We start from the raw sequence: 24,745 nt of genomic DNA, 5'->3' as shown, positions 1-24,745 counted from the left end.
AAAGCACACTTACAGGCAGCATAAGCATTCATTGCACAGAAGCACATGCAAAAGAGTGTGTACAGGTGCCTGACCTCACTGGGGAACAGTTAAGATATTATTTAATTAAATTAAGATTTATTTTTTTTTTTCCCCCAAAAAACTAACCTTCTTGTTTCTCTCCAACTTTTACCAGCTCAGATTCTTGACTGGGCTCGCTGATGCCATACACGTTAGCAGCTCGCACACGGAATTTGTACTCCCGGTCAGCCTGCAGGTCCTGCACGTTGAAAGAGGTGCTGCGGCAGGTAGTGAGATCTGTCCATTTGTTATCCACTGAGTTCCAGATCTCCACAGTGTAGGACTGCACCGCACTTCCACCATCATAAGAGGAACCGTACCATGAGAGAGTGAGGGAGGAACTCCGTATGTCTGATGCGCAAGGTGTTCCAGCAGGTGGGTCTGGTTTATCTGCAAAAACACATGCAAAGTACATTAGATGAAATCGTGAAGGTAAGAGGCAGGACTTCCATTAGGGTATTACTGGCCCTAGCTAACAGCCCTTTTCTTTCCATGCCATTGCTCTGCTTCAGAGGTTTGTCCTATAGCAAAAAGGAATAACTGCAGCACAGACAGACTTACCTGAATTAGCTAACATGGACGCCCGTCCCACAGGGACCTCAGCGTGGGCTATTCAGTTCCCTAGGCATCTTGCTAAGCCATGCTGAAGCCTAATGCCCTTCACAGCTATCATTACAGAAACTACTGAGACTAAAACCAGGCGCAGCTACGCCTGCAAGCACTGAAATCAAATCTCCCACAGTAGTGCAAACCACTCTTCGGTGAAGTTCCTTAGAGGTTTACCCCTGTATCAGTCACCATAGTTGTGATGCTCTGTCTCCAGCTCCCTCCATCTGCTTCTGTACTTCAGGGCCACCACTGACCTTTCACAGCCTCAGAATATGCCACTTATCCGACTCTGCCTGGGTTATCAGAGATACCAAAACCAGTTTGTTGGTATAGAAACACAGATCTTCAAGGGTGATGACTTTGTCTATATGCGGATTTTGGAAGCCTAGTGCACTTTTTGGTAAAAAGGAAGTCAATTTAGAAGACAACACTTAAATATTAATTTAATCTCATGTGCATTTTGGAAATTGTTGGGAAGGCAGAAAACAAACTTCTCTTTTTCCTCAGCTGGAGGCTTGCTCCCGCAGTCCTTATTTGCATGAATAAAGCCAATATCACCAGAACCTGGTGTGCAGATGAGCAACCAAGTATGCAAACATCCAACACAATACAGAAACCTTGCAGCTATATGACTTTTTCAAAATGAAGTTTAATGACTACCCAGTTATTTAAATTCATGTTTTCCTAAAACAGAAGAATGTTGACTTTTTAAAAAAAATACTGATTAAGAAAATAATTATGGAAGTTAAGCACTTCAAAAGACTTCAAAGGGAACAAATATCTTCCTTGGGAATAATCCTCTCAGAAGTAATCTGGCAAAATCTACAAAATAACGATGATGTTGATCTGGATGAACTAGTGGCCGAAGGCTGAATGAGAAATGAAAAGTTGGGATAAAATGACAGAGATTAAAAGAAAAAGAGAGAAAGTGTGAGATGCTACAAACAGTGGTTACGCTGGATGTAGACGGATCAAATCCTGTTCCATTTTGCTGGTTAAAACTGCTAATGGACATTATCACTTTCTCCTTAAGAAAGGCAGAGCTGCCAAACCAGCCAAAAAATACAGCCACTTTCTCAGCAATATAAACATCCAAATGCTGTGTAAAACTGCTGTTGACTTTGATTAAAGCCTTGCTGTGGTAGACTATATCAGTTATCCCTCCATACTCAAATTATCATTCCTAGGAAAATCACTGAGCAGACAGAAATAGCCACAGTTTGCCATAAACATGCCTTTAATTCTTGGACAGAGGGACTTCACTGACTGCTGTGGTTTTACTTATAGAGAGGGAAAATGGGGTAGTCTAATCTGATCAAGACACTTAAATATCAGTTCACTATCTGGAGGAGTGCAAGTTCCGTTGATCAGTGATTTTCCTGAAAAAACTTTTGCAACTCCTTTTAGTTCAGTTGTGTTGGAAAATCTGTCTCCCCGCACAACTTAAACATATTAGATGATACATAAATAGAACTTTTGAGTATGAGGGAAAAGCCTGGGAGGGAGGAAGGGAGACGGGAACCAAGGGTTTGCTGCTGCATTCAGCATGAGAATGCCCAGGCATAAAAAAAAAGAGACTGCCAGAACGTAGGTTTTCTTTATTCGTTTTGGCAACACTTAAAACACCATTCCACTAGGAGTCATCATTATACAGTACATCTCTTGTTAAACACAAAAATCAGAGACCAGATGTCCTTAACCTCTGGAATGGCTTATTGCCCTGCTTAGTTGTCACAATTTACTTGCTTCAGTTTCTGGCAGAATAGAAGGGACTTTTTAAACAAGCATGAATTGATAATGTAGATATCATGAACTGAATCATGGAGAGGTTATACTATTTGTCCAAGATTAGAAAGGGAGATTGTAGCAAAGACAAGACGTGAATTTTGATCTCCTGGTGCCAGAACAGCAGCACCCCTCTTCCCTCCACAAGTCCTGCCCCTGCTTCTTCAGAGTTGCAAGAAGTGTGATTTCAGTGTTCACACCATTGTACAATACTACAGAACCCTTGTATAATACTACAGCAGCCACAGAGAGCTGGTTGCATGGCACACATGGATTGTATCATTTTAGCAAAACAGCGGCGATAGCCATCTTCTTTTCACTACAAGTTATTATCTGTGCAGACCTTGTAGAGAGTGATGCTACCTCTGTCCTCTTCAAAATCTGTACATTAGAAGAATATTCAGCTGTGTGTCTTGTTTTCCTCCTATATAATCATCATTGCATCATCTCACGATGCAGATAGAAGAACTTGGATAAGTAACAGCTGACTTATCCTAAATCCAAACAGAACAGAGCAGTTGCTGATAGCAAGAGGAAAATACTTTGAAGAAAAAGCTAAGCCAGTAGCCTATCACCTTATAGAGGCATCTGGTCGGGTTTGTCAAAGTAGTGCAGATTCTCTGACATCTGCTACGCACGCGGCTAGCTATGGTCACTATGTGTTTGTTTGTTGTTTTTTAAAAAAGAAAGTGTTATCTTGCTCTAATGCTCTGCACTGAATTTTACATTGAAGAAGGAAAGAATGCATATGCTTCAGTCTTTGCAGAGCACAGTAGCCTGCTTCCCGTGCAGGACATGAAAATACAGTCTCTCTTTGCTGACTTTCAACACCCTTCTGTTTCCAAATGAAACTCTGGGCATGATTTATCAGTTGCCTAGGCCACAGCTACCTTAGTGACCTCTCTTTCCATGACTCACCTAGATAACTGCAATCCATTTGGCCAGCATAGTTTACAGAAGCAAGGCTTAGGTATGCGAGCACTGGAAAGAAAACATTCATGGCCAAGGGGACATCAGTGGTAAGGAAAATGCTACATGGCTTTAGTCTAGTATCTGCCAGCCCTGGGAATATTTCTGCTTTCCTAATAAATTTTTCCCAGTAGGCAAAGACGAAAACCTGCAACCCTGACTGGCCTCTCTTGAGCCAGAAAGAAGCACGTTTGTGTTTGAAGTCTACCATGTGCCGCTGCTTGCAGATCTGCTCAACGTATAAATACTGGGGTAGTAGCTGCTATGGGAGATCATAAACAAGAGCGAAAGCCTAATCTTTGCTCTTTCTTAATATGACACAAGTATATGTACCATTTTACCACACTTAAAAATTATTTGATATCAGACTGGATGGTATTCTACAGCTCTGCACGTTCAGAGAATTTGCAGATGGTCTCTCCATGTGTCTGTTTTGTTTCTCAACAGTTTACTCTGTGGGGATTTTAAAGGTTACCCTGTATTCATCTGTCTGTATTGAAAGCTAGGATATTTTGCCAAACTACATTCCCATCTGAAATATGAAATCTCTATCAGCACTACTAACTGCTTCCAATGAAAATATCCAGGGGGTTGAGGAGGGGTGTGGAAGTCAAGCACAAGTCTCTATTTTGTTCTTCTGGTTTAGTGTTTAGTATACCATTAACGTCCTTAAGCTGCCCATCTTCAATAGTTCATTGGCATGTCACGTGCAGTCTTTTACATACACAAACATACCTCATACTTAGGCTTATATTATGAGGGCTTTACATAGGCTTCACTGGACCGCAATTTTGGTCTTCCTGTTGTGGGCCAAACCATAGCCACAAGTCAACATGTGAACTAGAAGGAAGGGAGTGGATCCAAAAATACACTGCTCCTTGTGAACATTTCTATGGGGGAAGCAATTAATGTAAAATATCAAGCTCTAACTTCAGTTTCACTATTATAGGCAACAAAAGAAAACATGTATATATTCTCTACCACAAGATGTCTTAACTATATGAAACTAGGGGGAGTCTAGTCTTGGCTAATTGACAGCGTGCATATAACACCAAAATGAAGGCTTACCTATGCTTTATGATATTCCAGACTGTCACAGTCAAATCGGCTGTGTCCACACAGTCCTGTTGAACTTGGTCAGAATCCTACAAACTTCACCTCCTTTGTAGCAGATAGAACTGACACCTCTTTTACTAGGATACACGATCACTTCATTTGCCTGACAGTATGACTGTGGAGGCTAACAAGATAGTTGTTGGTTAGCATTTAACTGCTAGAGTTAAATGCTAAGGGGGACTCAAGCACAAAGCTCCCTACCTAATCTCTTTAGGAATATCAGTAGAGTTGCCCTGAGCTGGCTCCCAAAGCCTAGTGGCAGGCAAAGGAGATGGACAAGCAGCTAATTTGGCCTCCAGCCTGCCTTGGACTGTTCTGCACAGCAGCACAGAGACTGCATAAAGTCACTGACACTAGTGCCACAGAGGGAACAACAGCAGCAACTCATACGTACTACATGCCATGCAAACGGGAGTAAGGGGGGAGTGGAGGTGATGTAAAGGAGGGCTCTACAGCTTTCTTCCCTTTGCGCTCCAGCAAACTAGGCACAGATTAAAAAAAACCCTATTTCCCAACAAAGGGAGACATAAATTACCACTACCTCAGAGCAAGGAGGTCAGATTCTTTGTAGGAGGTGTTCCTTCGGGCAGATGGTAAGGTCATGAGCTGGCCTCACATGAAATGTATAAGCCACATTTAAGACCATACCAGGATTGAAATGCGCGCTTCTTATTTACTCACAAATTGAATTCAGCTGCACTCCTTCCTCAGACAAATTCTCAGAAATATCTTGGTAAACAGGCTTTGATATACAGCCTGGAGTAACCTTTAATTAATTTGTATTTGTACGCTCTGAGAAGCATAAAGCATAAGCATGCTCAGCCTTTAAATCATTGCTATTTATGTGACAAATTTGACTGGAGGTCCCTGCCTTTTTTTCAGTGGTGTGTAACCCAAAATTCCTCCTGATAAGGAAAGGGACTTTCTCTCTTTCTGCATAGGTGGCGAACCCACAGCTCATTCAGGACACCCGCATAATGCGAAACTGTGCTATCCAGATCTCACTGCCTTCTCCTCACGGTTTAGTTTACAGCGTTCGCAGAACACAAGCACCATTCCAGGACACCAAAAAAGGCAGAAATCTCCTTATCTAACTCCGAGCACAGGGAAATGGAAATGGTTCTGCTACTTGATGTGAGGGTCAGGCTTAGCCAAAGCAAGGCGCTAGGGCTTGCTGCACATTAAGAGCTTGCAGGGCTCTGGCAGTCTCTTAAGCAGCAATGCTGTTCCAGTAGAAAGCCTCTGAAAACTGAGAGCAGTATAACCACAGCTTCTGAAAAAAGTTATTTTTCTTTTACGAACAGAGACAGCACTGAAGCAATGTCTCTGAAGTAGTTTTCTTTATCTGTTCTCAAAATTGGTTTGGTTTCTTTCTAAATCCAGTTATCATATTACTGTATAATACTATTATTAGCTATTGTGATACTTGTCTGCCAGATAAAGAACAGACAGAAAGAAACAATTTAATTCCATTCCACAAGCTGTTTAGCCAGAGAAGGTATTTAATATGCTGCAAAAGCCAGATGAACACTGTCCATGCCGACAGCACTGGCAAAGCCTTCATTTGAAATTCATCAGCAGGAGAAAAGCGAAACCATAAAAGGTCATAACTGAACTCTGCATTATTGCTGACAGGGCTTGGGGTCATGGCAGACCTCTCTGCTTTGCTCGGAAAACTATGCCCTGCAGCTTTTTTTTCCAAGGGAGAGGAGTGCTATAAGTAGAGATATTATTACCCCTTAACACCCTGTAACACCCATTAGCACCCTTCTGCATGTTAGTGTACCATAGGTTTAGCATAACATTAAACCAGAAAAGAATGCTTGTGTTCTCAAAACCACGCAAGAGAAGTTGAAAGGAACAGAATTTTTCTCCTCGTGAAGCAGCCTCCCCAGCAGAGCCGAGGGCCACATGGGCAACGTTCGTTAGCTCAGGGGACCGGAGTTTGAAATTCACCCCTCCCCTGTAATACACACTGCGGACTGCTGCTAGCCTCCCCGAGCTGTGATCCCTCACCATATTGCCCCTCCTGACGGCTCTGACATAAAACTAAGTTATTTAAAAACTGCCTTTTTGAGACCTGTGGATAAAGTAGCCCACAAATACTGGAGGTCCAGAGCACCACTTTGTGCTGTTGTTCCCACTTTGCCGATTGGGGTAACTGAGGCATAAAAGAGTAAAATGACCTTGCCCAAGGACACGCAGGAGAATAGAGCTGGGAATGAAACCAGAGCTCACCACTCCCACGCAAATGCCCTCAGCACAGGAACATCTCCTTCTGCCACAGGCTGAATGGAACAAACAAATATATAATGCATTCTCAGGAGCCCTTTTTCTAAACCCTTTTTCATCTGCTCCTGTGCCTGAGTCAACAAGCTATTTGGATTATTCATCTGCTTCATGTTACGCATCTGGTTTGATAATTGATTGAATTAGAGCTCCAACACCTGTCCACTGAAAGGCAGAATAAATTTTAGGACTTTCCCCAGTAAGACTATCAGCAGATTCCAAGTCTCCACCAGGATAAGTTTGGGTCCTAGGAACCCCATGTTTGCGTGCAGGAATCATGATGAATCATTTCTTAGTAACTAAGACATTCCTAGCATTTAACAGCAGGTAAATACAGGAATTTTGTTGCGAGAAATACTGTCATGATATCTCCTTTTCTTCACCAGAAGAAAGGTGAGGTAAGTATCAGGAAAAATAACTAAGCAGGGCATTCTACTGGAATTTCTCCTAACAGAAATTACATTGCAAATAGATGGCCCTTCAAGGAATAAACCTGGATCAGCGTAGCGGCACTGATGCAGAGGGCAACGTCAGCTGGTTTTCCTCTATATGTTGTTATCTTGCTGTGAAAATTTAGTTTTGATACAGCTGCAGAGTTTTGCCACCAAGCATTAGTGGGGAGGCTGACAGTGGAGGTTACAACACTGTTGAACTACAACAGCAGCAACAACAACAGCAACTTTAAGACATCTCTTTCTTAACCACTAGTCTAGTTGCCCTTTAACCATAAAACTGGTGACAAAAATCCTCCAGCAATCCAGAGGAATTTAAAAGGCTAAAGGCTAGAGACCAAGTCCACCCACATACTCTTAGGAAATTCACTGCATTCTCGACCTTAACTGTAAACAATGAATCACGTGGATACTGCAAGATATAATCCATCTCTTCTTAAAAGAAGACAACGCTTCAGAAGCATTCATGTTAGCACTTCTGAGCTGCAGCATTCTCTGGAGAAGTGTCTATGGTTGTTCTGCTTCACTATCTGCTTACAGATGTCTGCACTTGCTTTCCCAGAGAGAGAACGCACGGTTTTTGACCACCGCTGGATACGGTCAGTCTGAGCACCTAGCACTGAGCCAGGCTTCTCAGGCACTCACAGAAACGCTGATAGCGCCACTGTGAAGTCTTGGTTATGCAACCGCATTTCCTCCTAATAGAGTTTCAGGGCAAAGAACTAATGCTAATACAGCATGCATATATGTCACTTGTTGAACCAGGACCAAGCCCTTCATATAAACAATTAATAATCCTACCATTATATTCAATGACTGTCGGAGTCAGTGGTGATCAGATCTTGTTCTCAAGCTAAACTTGCATTTTCTCATTTTTGCTCGGAAAGACTCTGCTCATACAGATTCTGCTGAAGGCATAGGAGTAACAGCTTCCTCACAGAAAGTAACTTCTCCATCCCATCTCAAGTATGGAATCATAAACTCATGCAGGGGAGCAGGTATTAGTGAATTCATGTTACACTACTTGCATGCCTCTCTGCAACAGGCTTATATGTCAGTGTCCTTAAGTACTTGGTTTATCACTGTCTGACAGTGCATGAGGACACAATACACAGTATGTGCACAAATGCTTAGAGTAATAAAAACACCATAACAATTATCTTTAGGCCTCTCAGGTTATAATGATATTGCCCTTCTGTGTATATCTATCGCATAGCTCATTAATCACCATGATATTTTTTTTAATCCAATGTCACAAATCTAAAGGATTTATAAAAGACAAACAAAGTTGATCAAAATCAACTCCCATGTGTTCTTACTTCTGTATTAAAAAAAGTAAAAGAAGTCACTAGCATCCAAAGTATTCCCCAAACACTGATCATCAGAAAACCCTTACTAGGCATGGAAACACGAAACAGTTTGCCCAAAATCATGAAGGAAGCTTGTTGCATAGCTGCAGAACAGACTATTTCTCTAGTGCCAAATTCTCCTTGTTGAATATTCCATTTTCTTTTGACTCTTTGTCATAGTATCCAGCTTTAGCCAGTATGAAAACCAAGTTCCTTCTTCAAAAGTTGTTACAGATTGGAGTATTCCTGTCACACAGCTAAAAAGTTCAGAACCAGAAATTTGATAAATTTACCCATATACATCTAATAAATGGCATGAAAGGAATGACTATTCCTTGTTATCACTGTAGAGTGAGGGCTCTGCTTTGCCTAAATCAGTCCCGTCTTACACTAAGCTCATCAGTAGCTCATCTAATATAGCTTTGGCAACAGAAGTCCACTTTAATCTGACACGGTGTCTGCGGTAAATCATTAGCTCAGTCCCACATCAGGCCATTTTGGTTTTGGAGCAGAAACATGTTGCAAAATCTCCCTAGAGAGATACTGAGCTAATGAAATTGCTTATTTAAGAGAGCTAATCATAACAATAGAGAAAAGCTCACATGGACATGTTGTGACCAGTAAACCCTTTAAAAGAAGACACTGCTTGACTTGGATGTCTCGCTTCTACTGCAGGTCTCCCAGTATTATTTATTAGTGCTTATACAGACAAAGTTACCCAATGAAGCAATGTGAAACTCAAGACTCAGTCCTTGTGGCTCAGTGCTGTGTACCCATCACCACACTGCACTGCCTATCAATTAAAAATGTGTCCTCTAACTTGACTACATATCTGTGCATCCAGTGTGTGGACTGCAAACAGCTCACACTGGAGGCTGAGTGTAATGGGCATTTTGTTCATTGATATTCATTAAAATCGTAAAGGAAAAAGAATTCTCAGAATGAAGTTGGGTTTCTTTCGAAAGTGTCTTTTCCTGTGGCCCAAACTGCATCAAATCATATACTATTCAAACTCTTTAAGTGCCAGAACCCCGGCTCAGTTCAGTTAAGCTTGCAGTTGAAGTCTGATCCTGACAGTGTGAGCAGTTAAATGTAAGACTTTAGGAGACAAATTCAAAGACATGCAGGGTAGATTTTTTCCCTGAAACTCATTATTAAAAATAATTTATAATAATCATACCCAGCTATAGTTTACAGTCTAGGATTCAGGGTTTAAATCATAGCGGGATCATTTCTGATTTGAATCCTGGCAGATAAGCGTAGTCCTTTGCCCTCTGGCTGGAGGCAAGTCAATAATGTTATTTTTTGTGACGAAAGGTCTTTGACAACTGAAAGCATAAAACCAAAATCTTAAATATCCTTAGGAAGGTCTTTAGACCTTCTGCTCAAAGCAGGATCAGCTATAAGGTCAGAGCAGATTGTTCAGATGCTTATCCAGTCTGAACTTGAATACCTCCAAGGATGGAGACTGCATAACTTTTCTGGGACACCTGCTCCCTGGCATGTGTTAGAGCCCAAATTTAATTTGGGAAATCCTTATTGGAATCTTTCACATGAGAAGCTTGCCCATCAGCATGAAGACTTTGCAACCCACATGGTCATAAGGAGACTATTTCCTTATTTATTTCATTTCATAGTTTAACAAACGCCTTTGATTTGCTAAAATTCAGAACAGACAAGCCTGTTAGCTACCTCTTTGAGAAACATAGCTCCAGGTTGGCTCAGACACGCTGCTCCAGAGAGCAGATGTTCTCTATTTGTAGCTTCCCTCAATACATTCAAGACTCAGTTGTGGACTGTGGTCAGTCAGCAGTGCTTTGAGCACACAGCATACACGTAGATGTGCCTTTTATTGGTAAGCTCACAGGGAGGCAGCTCACACAGAGTTTAGAGCCTTATTATAAATGGCTGAGGCAAACAGAGCTGATCTTACTCCACAAACGCTTGTTATAAACGTGGGGTCAGGGCAGGGAGGGCAAGTTTCTTCCCAGTACTTTGGATGGAGCACAGAGAATGGAAAGGGGGAATTTTAAGACTAAAGATGAGTTTTGGTAGACTAAGAGGTCTCATACATTGCATATTTAGAGAAGTACAGTTTCCCTATTTTGATTGGAGCAGGCTTTGGGGAAAATGACGTTCCAACTTGCATGAATATTTAACACCTTTGAAGGTGCAAACAGGGTGAAGGATTTTATCTCAGTAGTGAGATTCTAACCCACTTCCTAGAAGGAAGACATTTTTGCTCCCTTTTCCCACATTTTTAAGTATCCAGATGGAAGACTCTGGCCTTAAAATGCATGTGAAGAAAACGAAGAATCTTGAGGCTTTGTCATGCCTTTGGCAGTGCTGACATCAGCGAGATGTCTCACTGAAGAGCTTGGCAATTTTACAAGAGGGAATTTATTCTTTTCAGTTGGAAACAGATAGCTTGTCATCAGCCAAAATGCATGGCAAACTCCAGCACATTGTAAGGATTCTTCACCCAACTGTCGCAAAAGCATCTCTGGGAATACCACTGTTCTCTGGCACATTTCTTATGGAAAAGCAAAGCAGGATGCTGAGATGTAGCTTTATAAGGTTATAGAATTCAAAGACTTTCAAACCAATTAACTCCAAAGGATATAAACCAGTGACTTATGTAATAATGAGTCAAAGCTCACACCATGACAAGATAATAGAATTATTGGCCTAGTTCAGCTAAAAAAAAATCCATCTTGCCCAATAACCTGCTGCAGTTAGCAGCCTGCAGCAATTGCTTAGGAAAGAGTGAAAAAAAGGGAAATATGAAGAGTGATTAATCCCCTGCCATTCTTCTAGCTGCTAATCAGCTGCCTTGGGCCTTTGGAGCCGAAAGCTGTATCCAGAACAACGTATATGATGATTATTTGAGGACCAATTTTTCATGGTGTTTATTTTGCTATACTTCTGACCTGCACAACCCACTGTTGGAAGGGGTAGTACAATTTATATATGCACCATGTGAAAAATACTTATTCTATTTTCTTCTATTCTTGAATTCTTTGGCACGTTGCTGAAATCTAATTGATATTTATACTCGTTCATTCAGTTATCTCTTAACTGCAACAAAAGCCACAGATTAGATGAAAGGAATTAATTTAAATAATCAGGAGGCCTCTATTGACAATATGTACAGCAATACGCAACTGAGGGACATTCGTTCTTTAGCAGTGGATATTGGACTTGAAAGTGTGATTCTAGTCATTAAACTCTGTATGTTATTCACTGGATTGCTGGAATCAATTTCCAGTCCAACTTGAGTTAATAGTATTTTGCCATTGATTTCATTGGAGTCAGATGTTCATCTTTGGCCTTATACCTGCATTTCTTTACTCGCTCCCTAGCCCACATATCTGTTAGGACAGCAGAGCCAATGCAGTTATGAGTGTGTGATGAGGATGCAGCCTTGCTGGTTGAACTAGAATTCGTCCAAATGTCTGGGCAAGATCTGCCCTCCCCTGCCTTGTATCAAAACTCCTCTTCAGGCCACAGATAACAGAGCCTAGATACAGACTTCTCCCACAGACAAATGTTTTAATCATATCACCCTCTTTGCTTGTAGAATTTCCTTAGATTTCCCTGGAAACCATTTGCTGTGTATCCACACCAAGGGGTTCATTAGCCTTTTCAGAGCTAGATGTCACAGCTCTAGATTTTGTCTGATACTCAAGCTAGCTGGTTCAGATCTAGGCTGCCCTTTTATCTGCAAACATGCTGCAACTGTCTACCAGTCTACAACTTTTTGCAGTTGTCCACTGCTGTTGTTCCTGTTACGAGAAACTTGATGGCCGGAATGTGTCATCTGACAAGGCTGTTTGAAGGTTTAAAATACACGTCTGTAAAAGCCCATATACGAAGGGCCCCATATTCAAAAAAGAACGCCTTTATTCTCTCTTTTCTGTCACTATAAAACAGTAGACAATGGTAGGAATTTCAATTAAATGGATAAAATCTCCTTCCCCCAAGCAACGGGATGTTTTCAAATTTACAGTCTAATAGAAACCACCTCAATCCTTCCTGAACTAACAGTTTTAAAATCTGCAGTCTAGCAAACATCTGGATGCTGCAAACATTAAATGGGAAAAAGAAGTGGTATCTAACCAAAAAATGGAGTCATGAGCTGTTTGTCTCTTGTGTTTGTTTTTTTTAAAGACTGGGCTATTTTGTACCTCCATCTGTAATTAGTAATTTTTCAAAATAAAACACAGTGTAGCCCTACTGAACTTGCTCATAATCCTTACTACAATGTCACGGTCCAGTCCAGATATCTTTTAAAGTACTAGTTTTTCATTTCAGTCTGCTTAACTGATCTGATTATCTTATTTAATTTTTTGCATATTATTGTGTATAAGGCAAATGTAGAGTGATGTCTGAAGAAAGAGTATATATCTGAAACGTTATTATGGACTTACCAACAACTGTAAGGTTGACTTGTGCTTGTCTGCTGCCAAGTTTGTTCTCTACAACTAGGGTGTAACATCCACAATGTTCCTGCTTTGTTGATGATATTGTTAGCTTGCTGCTGTTTTCAGCATTCTCAATTTTAATATACTCATTTTCTTCAATCTGCCAAATTCAAAAGAAAAAAATAAAGATCTTATGGGATAAATGTCTTCATATCTGAAAGAGCTCAAATTACAATACACAGTTATCATTTTGAGTGTTATCTGCAGATAACTCAATTACAGCAGTGAATATGCGCAGCTGGTAAAGAGTGTAATCAACACAAAAATCTAGAAATGCAACGGAACATTATTATGGCTCCAGTCCTGCAAAGGCAACAGGGAGCATTGGTGTTGATCGGACTCCACTGAGGAACAGGAGTTTCACTTTCTAACTCCTCTTTGACAGGTTGAAAGTGAAAACTGTGTAATTGGGAAAAGAACATATTTGGTCTCACATATCTCACAGAGACCACAGTAGAACAAGGGTTTAGCTCTAAATTCCCTAATTCATTTGCCATTCTCCTTTACAGGCCCAATGTGCAAATCATCCATAGCTGTGAGGGTAAAATACCCTCTTGTCTTAACCAGCCTTATTCTGTACTTCCACATAAATCAGAGTAACAGTTTCCTGGGTTTGAACAATTGACGATGATGTTGCCTGAAATGGAGATGTAATGCTACAGCTGTGCAGAGAGACATACAAAGAGCAAATTTAGCTTTCCTGTAGCATTTTCATTTTCTGCAGAGGCAAAAATCAAAATCTCAGCTGAATACTGCAGACATATTATGAACTAGTTTTTAATTGAAACAAAGCTATCATAGCATAAATGGCCAAGGAGACTTAGATTTTAATCAGTATTAGTTTGAGACATGACAGATTCTTTAAAAACCTCATAATGCTACACTGCAATTATAGAAGCCGTACACTGTGTTCTTATGAAACAGACAACATAATGTCAATGCCCTTCTTCCTCCCACCACTTCCTTCTTAGATAAGTGGCTCTTCCAACTCATTCTCAGAATTTCATTAAAAATGAAGGCTATTTAGTTTGCCTTCTCCTGTTTCATATATTCAGAGAATAAGAAATTACAAGGCTAAGAGCGGGACTTGCCCTGCTTTCTCCTCAACTGAGACAGAACACATGCATTGCTATATGCCCAAAAGTAACCTGAGAAAGATGCTCCTACAGTAACTTGAATAGAAAGTTAGCAAATGGGATTATGTAAGATTACAGTTTAAATTATACTGAAAGTTGCTCCTCCCTGCCCCCATACTTTATTCTTTTGAGATTATACCCTGGCTTATAGGTTTTGCTTCATTAGAATTAGACAAAGGGTAATAGTAATAAAAAGCTCAGTCTAGTAGACTAGATCTGTGTTATGCAGGGAAAGCCCTGAAAGGATGCTTAGTAGCTTGCAATGGTTGTGGGGAACAGGAAGCTGGACCCCTTTGTTCCCAAAAAAAAGTCACTGGTCATAATTAAGAAGCTCCAACAATCGGCAACGCTACATGATGGATTTTGTTTCTCAACTAACAAAGAGGCTTTCAAAGACTTTCCCCTTTTTAGCTGAGCACAGTTCCAGCATCCCTCCACCAGACTGCTATCATGTGCAGAAGCATGGGTCACAACTTTGTGACATTCACTTTCTTCAAGCGAAAGATATTTGTCCAGAATATACCTGTGAGAGGCCACTGTGACTATCTTGAACCTGAGGGAATGGGAGGAAGGAACATGGAGAGGACAAGTCCCCCCTGCACCCTGCAGCATACAGTGGCAGGGCTGAAATTACAACTCACCACGTACTGGGTCTGCTCAAATAACTACTACAAATAGCCCCCAGGAAAATTGTAAGAACGCTTGGGTGATTTTCACTTTTCAGACTGGGAATGGAATAGAGTTGAAATCAGCCGCATTTATAGAAGAGGAAGAAGTCCAAGAATAAAAAAACGTGTGGTGAAGTGTAAGTGAAAAAGAAAGCAAACTAATGTGCAGCACAGTCCATAGTAACTGGCTCCCCATTTAATTTAACAAATGAAAGACCTCTGCCCTCACTTGTCCTCCTACAGTGTTTATTAACCTTCCTCAAAGCTTTTTCTTTTCTCATTCACCTGCCATAATTTACCATTTAAAAATTTATATGTCATTTTAATGTATGATTTTTGAAATCTTTAGAATGTCTCATAGTGGATAACTAAGGAAGAAAGTATAACGATGGAAAAAATCGCACTTTACAAAGGAAAAACAATGGTGTGGAACCACAGATTATGGATCTGGTATGGGTATTATGAGCTGCTGGTCTCTGTTACTAACATAGATTTTGCATATAAAAATGGCCTTGAACTCTATGTAAACAGGTTTGTTGTATTCAACAATGAACTCCGAATTCTGCACAAACCAGAGACTCACTTTTGAGGGGCACATTTTACCCACGTGTTAAGATAGAGCTCAGCAAAACAGAACACTGAATGTCAGTGGAGCTTCTGAGACCTATTTTTTAGAAATGAATAGGCTACTTTTTAACCCCAGTCTTGAAGCTAAAGAATTTTAAGAAAATATAGGAGTTCATGAAAAAAACCCATCCTTTCCCCTAAAGTAAGAGGTTATTTGGGGTTAACAAAGATGGATACTGGAATACCCTTTGCACCAGGACACTGTTTTGAATTCTTTCAATTAAATGCTGACACATCTGGATTTAGAGTCTAAACTTGTACTAGGAGATGTTTTTATTTATGTTCTATAGAGAGCATAATGAGTTCAGAATTAAATAAACAGAATAGCAGCTACAGTACATATTTATACTTGCTTGATCCTAACATGGCACATCATCTTTCAGTTTGTACTTGCATATTGGGTTGATTTAAAGTGGTTTTATGTTCGCTAAAGCAGCTCTCTTTAGAAACTGCCCTTATGGACGCATGCAATACAGTTCAAGTAAATTAATTCAAATGGAAGGAACTTTAAACCTAAGGCTGAGGGCACTCACGGCAGCATAACTGCTGCATGGTGACATTTGTGTTGTAAGACATTTCACCCAAGCTTCTTAAATGGCACATAACTTTGGACTAAGCATCGATGAAGAAGAGGTTATTTTTGAAGGAGAGAAATGTTTCCTGTGACAGATACTTTTCAGATACCTATAGCTTTCACATGAACTATATAAGGCTTTTCTCAAAGGAACAGTCATTTGTTATAGGAGGGGACACGCAGCAACAGGTTTAAACTGTAGCAAGAAAGATTTGGGTTTGGAATTTGGAAAAAGATTCTCACTCCATGGATATTTAAGCACTGCGGTATGTTGCTAATGGAGGTTGTGAAATCTTCATCATTGCAATGTTTTCATCAGAGGTGAGGAAAACATCTGGCAGGAATGACAAGGACTTTGCCAGTTCCTGGGAAAGGGAGATGGACAAGATGGGTCATTGGAGTTCCTTTCCAGCTCTACTTTTTCAATGATTGTTAAAACAGACCAGAAAACAATTTACCTGCTTACGGAATTTCATCCAGGTGCAAGTTATGGGTGCCGTTCCTACCACCTTGGCAAACAGTTCCACTGATTCACCCGCACGGACTTTTCTGTCTTCTGGGAACTGAGTAATCTGAGGAGGAGCAGCTGATGGAAAAAAAAAAAAAAAGATAAATCTCTTTAGGTGACTCTACTTTCTGTTTTTCTTAAATTTCAAACCATACGTTTCTCAGCTCAACAGTTTCAGAGCAGCATTTGAAATCCTGATTAGCAGTTATCTGTTTCTTGCAATTAAACAATTGCAACTGTTGTCCAATTCTGTGGACATTGTTAATTCTACTGTAGTGAAGCAATAACAATCTATCCATCAGAAGTTTGGTCATGCAAGACCAAGGTACAGAAATCCAAAGGCCAAAAGTGTTAAGACCTACCACCAATTCCAAATATACGGCTTGTGAAATTTTGCGTTGGGTTTTTCAGAAAAACGTCTTTTTCCTTTTGCTCTTTGTATTTTTGCAGAATGGCTCCAGCTAACTTCATATCAATTTGCGTGGGCTGAGGGGTCTGCAAACCTGTTCCCTAATATCATCAACAGCATTCAGAAAAATTTTAGACTGGACACCTGCCTATGAAGATTCTGGCTTCAGTAGCCAGGTAAACACCATGTGGGACATCTATTAGACAGACAAGAAAGGAAACCAATGTCTTTCTCCACCACACTCAATTTTCTCGTGAGCAATGACAGATCCTTTTGTTTGTGTATTACACTGCTTCTTTTAAATCTTGCAGTCCCATTCATACTCCTCCATGTCTGGATCAGGTATTTCTCCTCCTCTTCCCTCTCGCTGCTTGAGTATCAATAGATGGCAGAACATGTCTTTTGCTAATAGTGCTACTTCCCAACTCGGTTGTGATGCTGCGTGTGCCAGACCCCTGGTAGCTGCTAGGGACACATGCCAGAGCTATCACAGCCCAGACAACTCCAGGGTGAAACTTGCTCTGTTTGCTTTACAGGATCAAAACAGTAAAAGGCATTCTCTAACATTAGAATGACCTCACTGCCAAATGTAACATTCTTGTCCAAAGCACAGGGCTACTGGGCATGAAAAAAAGTTCTTTTTTTTTCTTTTTCAATGTAATTAAAACAAAGTGTTGTGGGTTTTTTTCCCTAGACTTGTTCTTTGAAAAGTGTTTTTGTTTTGAAATATCTGAAGGAAACTGAGGGACACATCTGACAAAGAAAAAAGCTTGAACAATTTAAAAGTCTGACAAGGTTTTAAGACACTGAAAGCAGGTTCCTATAAAGGAACATTCTGGTTAACTTCAAACATAGATAGCTTTGCCTAGGAGAGTGCAAACACAGGTTACCATAATGCCAGTTATGAGGGAATGTAGAATCTACCAACTTCTCTGTGGTAGCTACTCGTGCAGAGGTGGCATTTTGTGTTACACAGAAAAATCTCTTCACTGAAGGCTACGGTGTGTTGTTACAACACTACTGCCGACATTTGGGAGGACCTTGCTATAGTTTATTAGATAGTAACTTTTTTGCAGGCTTTTAATTTAAGTCTTAGCGCAATGTAACCTTATGAACAAGTTTGAAAAATGGGCTTTACTTTCCACTTTTCTCCTCATGGAACTTCATACTCACATATGCAAACAAATTTAGTAGGCAAACAGCTGTAACTAGAAATGTGGAGTCTGTTCTTTAAAACTGTATTGGTTTATTATTTATTCTTACAGGATGACACATGCAACAAATTACCTGCTTTTGGAGGAGTCTTTGGAGCTGGTTTCTTCTTCACTGTTGCTTCACCTAGTTAATAAAAAAATTTAAAAAAAGAAGTTAATTCCAAGGTGATGTTTGGAAGGTACCAGGTTAACTGCAAAGCTTACATCTGTAGCAATGCTTTGTTGGCAGTTGAAAATCTAATTTGTTCTTTCAGCATATTAAACTCAAGAATTAAAAATACTTTTTAAAAACACTTTTATTATCCTTAATGATCTTCAGAACATTCAGTTGAAGCTGGAACTTCTAAAAGAACCAAAGCAATCTACTACACGTCTCCCATACTCTGTCATACTCTATTCCTTATAGCAGTTTAACTGAGGTGAAAACACCGGTCCAAGATCAATCTCGTACTGAATTTCTGCTCACATTTCCAGCATAATCAATGTTGAATGAGGTCAATTAAAAGTCAGGTACTTAATACCACATACTACTTATACCACTTGTGAGCTAGCAAAGAAACAGTGATATACAGGCAGTAAACACTAGTATCACCCCTCTGCCTCATCCTCTTCCCTAGGCAGGGATAACTTGTTGCTATATTCACAAAATAAAGGTTCCAAACAGAATTTGAAACCTGAGCACATAAATATTGGGAAGACAATGTTCTACATATTGTGAACGGAAGGTAGAAAATAAGTAGATAAGATAGGTAGGTAGAAAATGACTACTACTTATTTTTCATAAAACAAAAACAAGGGGCCACACAATTAAATGGGCAGTGGGCAGAAAAGAAATAAAAGAATTATTTTTAAATATAGCATGCATAAGCTAGGTTCACAGACAAGTAATGTTTTGCAAGACAAAAACATAAAGAGGTTCAAAAGGACAAATTCATAGGAGTTAGGTCTAGTGGTGGCCATTAAATGTAACAGTCTGGATGCCTTCAAACCACTGAATTCCAGAAGTGGAGGGGTTCATTCCTTTTAGAGCACTCTCTTTTTATCTGCTGTCCTAAGCATCCTTGTCAGAAGATGGCCTCTGCTGTGAAAGAACATTTCTTATTTTCTTATGCTCAAGTAGGCAGCTTGATTGAAGCAGTCTGGATTTTAAGATATTATTGCCTCCAACAGAGGCAGTATCTGCTAAGTGCTTTTGAATATCTGGCACTAGGTGCCTAGTGATAGCCATAACAGCCTCAAAAGATTTGAATTTTTTGGTTCATTGTTTACTTAAGTTACTTCAAAGTAGCAAGAGACCGAGCAGCAAAAAAAAATCCTCAAAAATCCACCAAACCAATAAAGAGTCTTTTATTTTAACCCCCTTCACTACCGCAAACTACAAGCTGGGCATGATACCCAGGGAACACATCACCTGATGCCTCATGAATAAGGAGCCGTGAGTTGTGAACTCACTATGGAAGTCTCACGTTATAGCTCAAGCAACAGATGGATGTGAAGATTGATTTTAAGTTTTAGAGTCACTGGAGATAGTAACTGATGTGCTACAGGTTGTTACATGACTAACTGCTTTAATAAACATATAATGGTTTAGCTGTCAACACCGGTGTTTATTCAGTTCATTCTGGGGAATATTTCGCTATGCGCTGAATATAGAAAAGCTGTTGCCACCTTATTTTTGTAAACTTCTATTTCATAGTAATTTTCTCTGAAAGTACGTTTATCTTTTACACGCTCTGTCTTCATTGAGAACTAGCACAGTCCTGGAGAGGTAAGATATTCTTGCAGTACTCATGGCTGAGTCAAAAAAGAATAGTTGGATACCTCCCAAATAAGCCTTTCTTCTATGACTGTCAGCTCAACAGAACTATTAAAGGTTTAGATTAGTACTCGTGAGGTGTTTATCCTAGTATAACTGGACCACCAGGGCATGAGCTAGGTATCTGTCCTGCCATGTTTTCCATGTGGGTTTAACCCTGTTTAAATGGAGGCCTTCAAAGAGCACGACTGCTCATTAAAGGGACCCATTACTTTCCGGGCCACAAACAGACTGACGTGTACTCTGGCTGCTGTAGTAAGTGACAGCAAACATATTGCCAGCTACCCTTTCCTGCCCAAGCTATATGAGCAGTAAGTGGTGTTTTCAAAGCAGCTTGCTTCTTTGTCATTTTATGGTCACATCCTGAGCTGAAACTCTTGTTTACTTCAGGCTATAGTCATAGCAACATGGATGAAACTAAGTATATGATCAGGTGCCAGCTGGCAGGGCTGTAGAGTCTGGCCTATCATCTGCTGTTAAACATCCCTATTAATGGAAGTAATCCATTAGTTATTCATTAGATGCATAATCCCATGCAAAGTAACTCGGTTATATGATTTCAAAACATGTAAATATTTGTGTGTGTGTGTGTGTACATGTGCTGCATTTGACATCAGATTCTCTGCTCTTCTCTAAACCAAGAATGAAATAGCTGTTGGGTATCTCCTCAGAACTATAACGGTTTTTAATAGAAGCTAAAGCATGACATGAATTTGATTATTTCCACACTCCATTAAGCCTGATGTGAACAAAGAGCACAATGATGAGGAAAAAGCACCATTTGTCAAGTGCCATCTTGGGTTGCAGATACTATTGCAATTTTTCAGAAATGTCACTGCAGACAAATAGGAGGAAAAGCAAATTCCTTAACCCAGCATGATTTTCACTCAGCTGTCCCCTCTTGGCCTACATTGTATATTTGTTGCAGTACCTTAGTTAACAAGCAAGGTGCTGGTGGAGTCATCACACTCTTCAGATGTTCATGTTTCATTCTAACTCTTAATACTCAAGTTTTTTTCCTCCTGACTGTCATTCTCTGCCTTTGTACAGATGGATATCTATATACCCAAATACCCCTCTCACTTTTCTCTGCCTACCATCAGTTCATCACGAAAGGTACCCCAATACCATAATGTGTTCATGCACAACCACTACAGTCAGTGACATTCAATTCATCACTGTTAAAGAATAATGTTTCTATACAGGCCAGGATGTATAATGAACCACCAGGTATTGCATTTACCCTGTAAGTGGAATAAAGGCATAGTGTCCCTCCTGGCCCTGGAATAACTAAGGGCTATGCTTAAGGCAGTTTAAAAGGTTCTTACCAAAATGAAGACTTACATAGCAGTAAAGCAAAGAATAGGAACCCATCACCTCATTCAGATAGGGTACCACTTTTTATATGCAAACATAAAACCTTAAATTTTTAGTTTTTACCCACCAAGGCATTACATTCACTTAACTGGGGACATACAGACTGTTGCTGGACTTCATCAAACCATGCAGATTGCAAAGGGTTGCTGGAAGGTCTGGCTGAATATCCTGTTTTGCAGACACAAATAGCCCTGAGCAGAAATGAAAGGCAGGGGCAGCATGGGAGGGGGTAAGTTCAAGGATGCGCCTCTGGGTCTCTGAAGCTGACTTCGTTGGCTAATAGCGTACACTCCACTGTTCTTAGATCTTCCTAAAGAATACCAGCTCATCTCAGGCATCTTTTTGAAACGCAACTTTTGTTTCAAAAGCTGCTGGAGACAGTTAGTGAAAAAAAAAAATCTAATAAGATTACCCAAAGTTGACAAGGTCAAATGATTGTTTTCATTAAAATATTTGAGCCGCTCGGAAATGTTAGTTCAAGTCTGCCTCTGCTGCTTTTTAAAAAAAGACAGTTTGTCTCTCTTTTCATATTTACATTGAAACCGGGTGAAACTGAAAACCAGCCTGGAAGAAAAAGGACATAATATTCTCTCCTTAAATGAATCTCCCTTCTAGAAACAACTTAATGTAAACATTATAAGGCTGGTATTTACATAACTTTATAGGCAGGTTTGCCTCTTAGAGAGCTTGTGTCTGGGGTGGGGGGACAGACATAAACTAAAAAAGGGAAAGATCCCATGCAGGCTGATAACTGTGGGACATTTGGTTGTGCCGTTCTTTGCCCTGATGTTGAATTCGTGAGAGCAGATATATTCAGAAGCCTCCGTCTTTCTTTTTTGTTTCCCTTTTTTGGAATTTTACTAAAAATAGGCATAGCCCTCCCCTGCAATGTCTCTCTGCACAACTTGCTTTCATAAAGCATGAAATAAAACTCTTACAGTCTGAGAAAAACATCAGTACTCAAGATAGCATTTCCAACCAGTCCATAATTCCTACTATCTTCCTTGAGGGACATGCCTAAAATTACGTGCATGTCTTCTATAGTGATGGATTTCAGCACCAGGTAAACAAGTCCAGTAAATACCTAACTCGATTAACATAAGGAGCAAGACGTTTCCCTCATTTTAGCTAAGGATAGGAGAAGGGCTAATAACGTACTCTAATATTATAGTCACATAGGAAGGCATTTTCCCCTCATGCAAAACTTTTCAGGATTTCAGCTTCTGAGAGGAATGAAATTGCTTTTGTTCAGAGTTTCCTTTAAGAGAAACTGAAAAAAGAAGTCATATCTGTAACGTGTCACATATCATGGTAACAAGAACAGGAGATGGAAATTCACATCTCTGCTCCTTCTTCCCCATCTCACTTGAATACTTCAGACGTGTGGGATGTGACATTATGAAGTCTCTCTCTACCACATGTAAATGAATCACAGTGTAACCTCCTTCAGACCCTTCTGGGGATAGATATCAGGGTCTGAATCAAAGGTGACTGTTGTCTGTAAAGCTTCACTACTCACTGCTATTCTGGAAAGCATGGAGTGACTGACACCTAAAACTACAGAAAAAATAAAACACTTGGCCTTGTAGTCAAGGCAATGAATTATTCAGTTCTATACTTGCTTCTGTCACAGACTTCCTCGATGGTAAAAAACTCATTATAGGTATTACTTAGCCCAGACAAGATGAAATCGAAGAGAGGTGATGGCTACAATTGCAGTACAAAAAGACAACACATCATTACTTACTAATTTATTCATACATTTATGAACCTATGCTAATTCCTACAGAGAAAAATGACAGTGACAATGCATGAGCACCAGTAGCCTGAACACTTCATCAAGGTTTGAAAGCTTAAAGAGTTCCGCTTCAGTGCTTCTCAAAGAGTAAATTCCTCATACTGTTTCCAAATAACTATTTATTATCTAAATACAATACAATAGAAAGCAACTCCATCTTAAATCTGACGACAAGCAGAAATTAGAAAACTAAATGCCATACAAGTCAGTTATTTTAGTTTGCGTGTTTCAGAACAGTTTTTAATAGCCTTTTTTTTTTCACTAAAAACAACTGTCATTTTGTTGCAACATCCCATATTTAGTTTCTAAATCATGTGGAGATTGTCCTCTAATTGAAAAGAATCCAGCCTCCTCTTTCTCAAAATAAAAATAAAAATCCAGGAAATACTCACTCTTGCATTCCAGTCCAGAGAGAGCTAGCATATACTAGCACACTCAGAACTTCAATAATACTACATCGTACGCTGAAAGTAACTCAATATTTTAAAACAGCTTGGCTGGAGGAAAAAACAATTCCATAGCAGTTTCATAGCACAGTGCTTGAGCAATTTCTGCAATTAAAGCAAATCTGAGCAGTGCAGAAGTGATCCAATATCAAATAGAGCTGACAAACAACCCAGGTCACGTGAATTCCACTAAAAGCTCTGGTGGGAGCAAGACAACAATGTCAATTTCCAAAATATAGATTTAATTTTCATATTTCTCATGTCCTGTGAGAACAGCTACAATTAGATGTGAAAATGCTGTGCCCAAGTGCGTAGGAACAGCTGTCTCAACTAGGTGACTAGCCTGCTACCCAGCCTATTAAGTAGGAAAATACTGTCGGGTCATTTGGACATTCAGGAGCTCCAAATTATTTCAGTGGGAACAGCTAGGTGTTACGTGCTTTTGCACATTAATTAAGCCAATGGATTTAGGTTCCTGTTTTATAGAGGATAAACTTTGGTCAATGCTTCTATTACATGCCTTAGATTTGCAATTTCTAGTCAATAACTTAACTGGGAATTATTGGTGCATGGCACCTCTTCCGTTCAAGGCCACGTTGCAAAAACTGTAGTCATTTTTCTCTGCATGAGACAGTCAATAAACATTTCTGTCTTCTTCTGTCAACATACAGCTATGTAGGATGGACTTTATGAAAAACACATGGAAAATACTGTTCCGTGCCAACATTAGCTCAGAAAATGTCAGTATGGTGCGAGCTGTAAAGTAACCTGGCAAAGATTCAAAACGCATACCTGGCATCAGCTAAACGGCACTAACTGGGCATCAAGGAGAAGTGATTTACACAACAAATTAGTGTTTCTCCATTGCACTCTTTACACGTACAGTAACTGAAATTTCTTTTCATCTGTGGAGTCAAAGAACCTTCAGAGTCACGAAGTTAAAACTTACATTGCCTTTTTACTTCAGCTAATTTGGTTGGCCTCGCACCACGGCTATTTACCCTTGGACCCCAGTGCTGAGGCATGAAGTCAGCACCTTTCATTATTCACAGTTTCAAA

General features: G+C 39.9%; 1 protein-coding gene across 6 annotated transcripts in view; it reads right to left on the bottom strand.

The window, feature by feature from the left end:
• Positions 1 to 24,745, bottom strand: part of MYLK (myosin light chain kinase) — a 220,038-nt gene that overhangs the window by 31,312 nt on the left and 163,981 nt on the right. For all 6 annotated transcript variants that reach the window (XM_063342295.1, XM_063342297.1, XM_063342296.1 and 3 more), the window contains 4 exons: positions 18,323 to 18,373; positions 16,577 to 16,704; positions 13,060 to 13,213; positions 148 to 450 (listed from right to left, as the gene is read on the bottom strand). In XM_063342295.1, coding sequence (XP_063198365.1) covers positions 148 to 450; positions 13,060 to 13,213; positions 16,577 to 16,704; positions 18,323 to 18,373 — 636 coding nt within the window. The remainder of the gene's footprint in view (positions 1 to 147; positions 451 to 13,059; positions 13,214 to 16,576; positions 16,705 to 18,322; positions 18,374 to 24,745) is intronic.

The sequence above is a fragment of the Chroicocephalus ridibundus genome, chromosome 7 (genome assembly GCF_963924245.1).
Source record: "Chroicocephalus ridibundus chromosome 7, bChrRid1.1, whole genome shotgun sequence".
Lineage (NCBI taxonomy): Eukaryota > Metazoa > Chordata > Aves > Charadriiformes > Laridae > Chroicocephalus > Chroicocephalus ridibundus.
The sequence above is the reverse complement of the archived record's forward strand: the minus strand, read 5'-3'. Positions and strand labels throughout refer to the sequence as shown.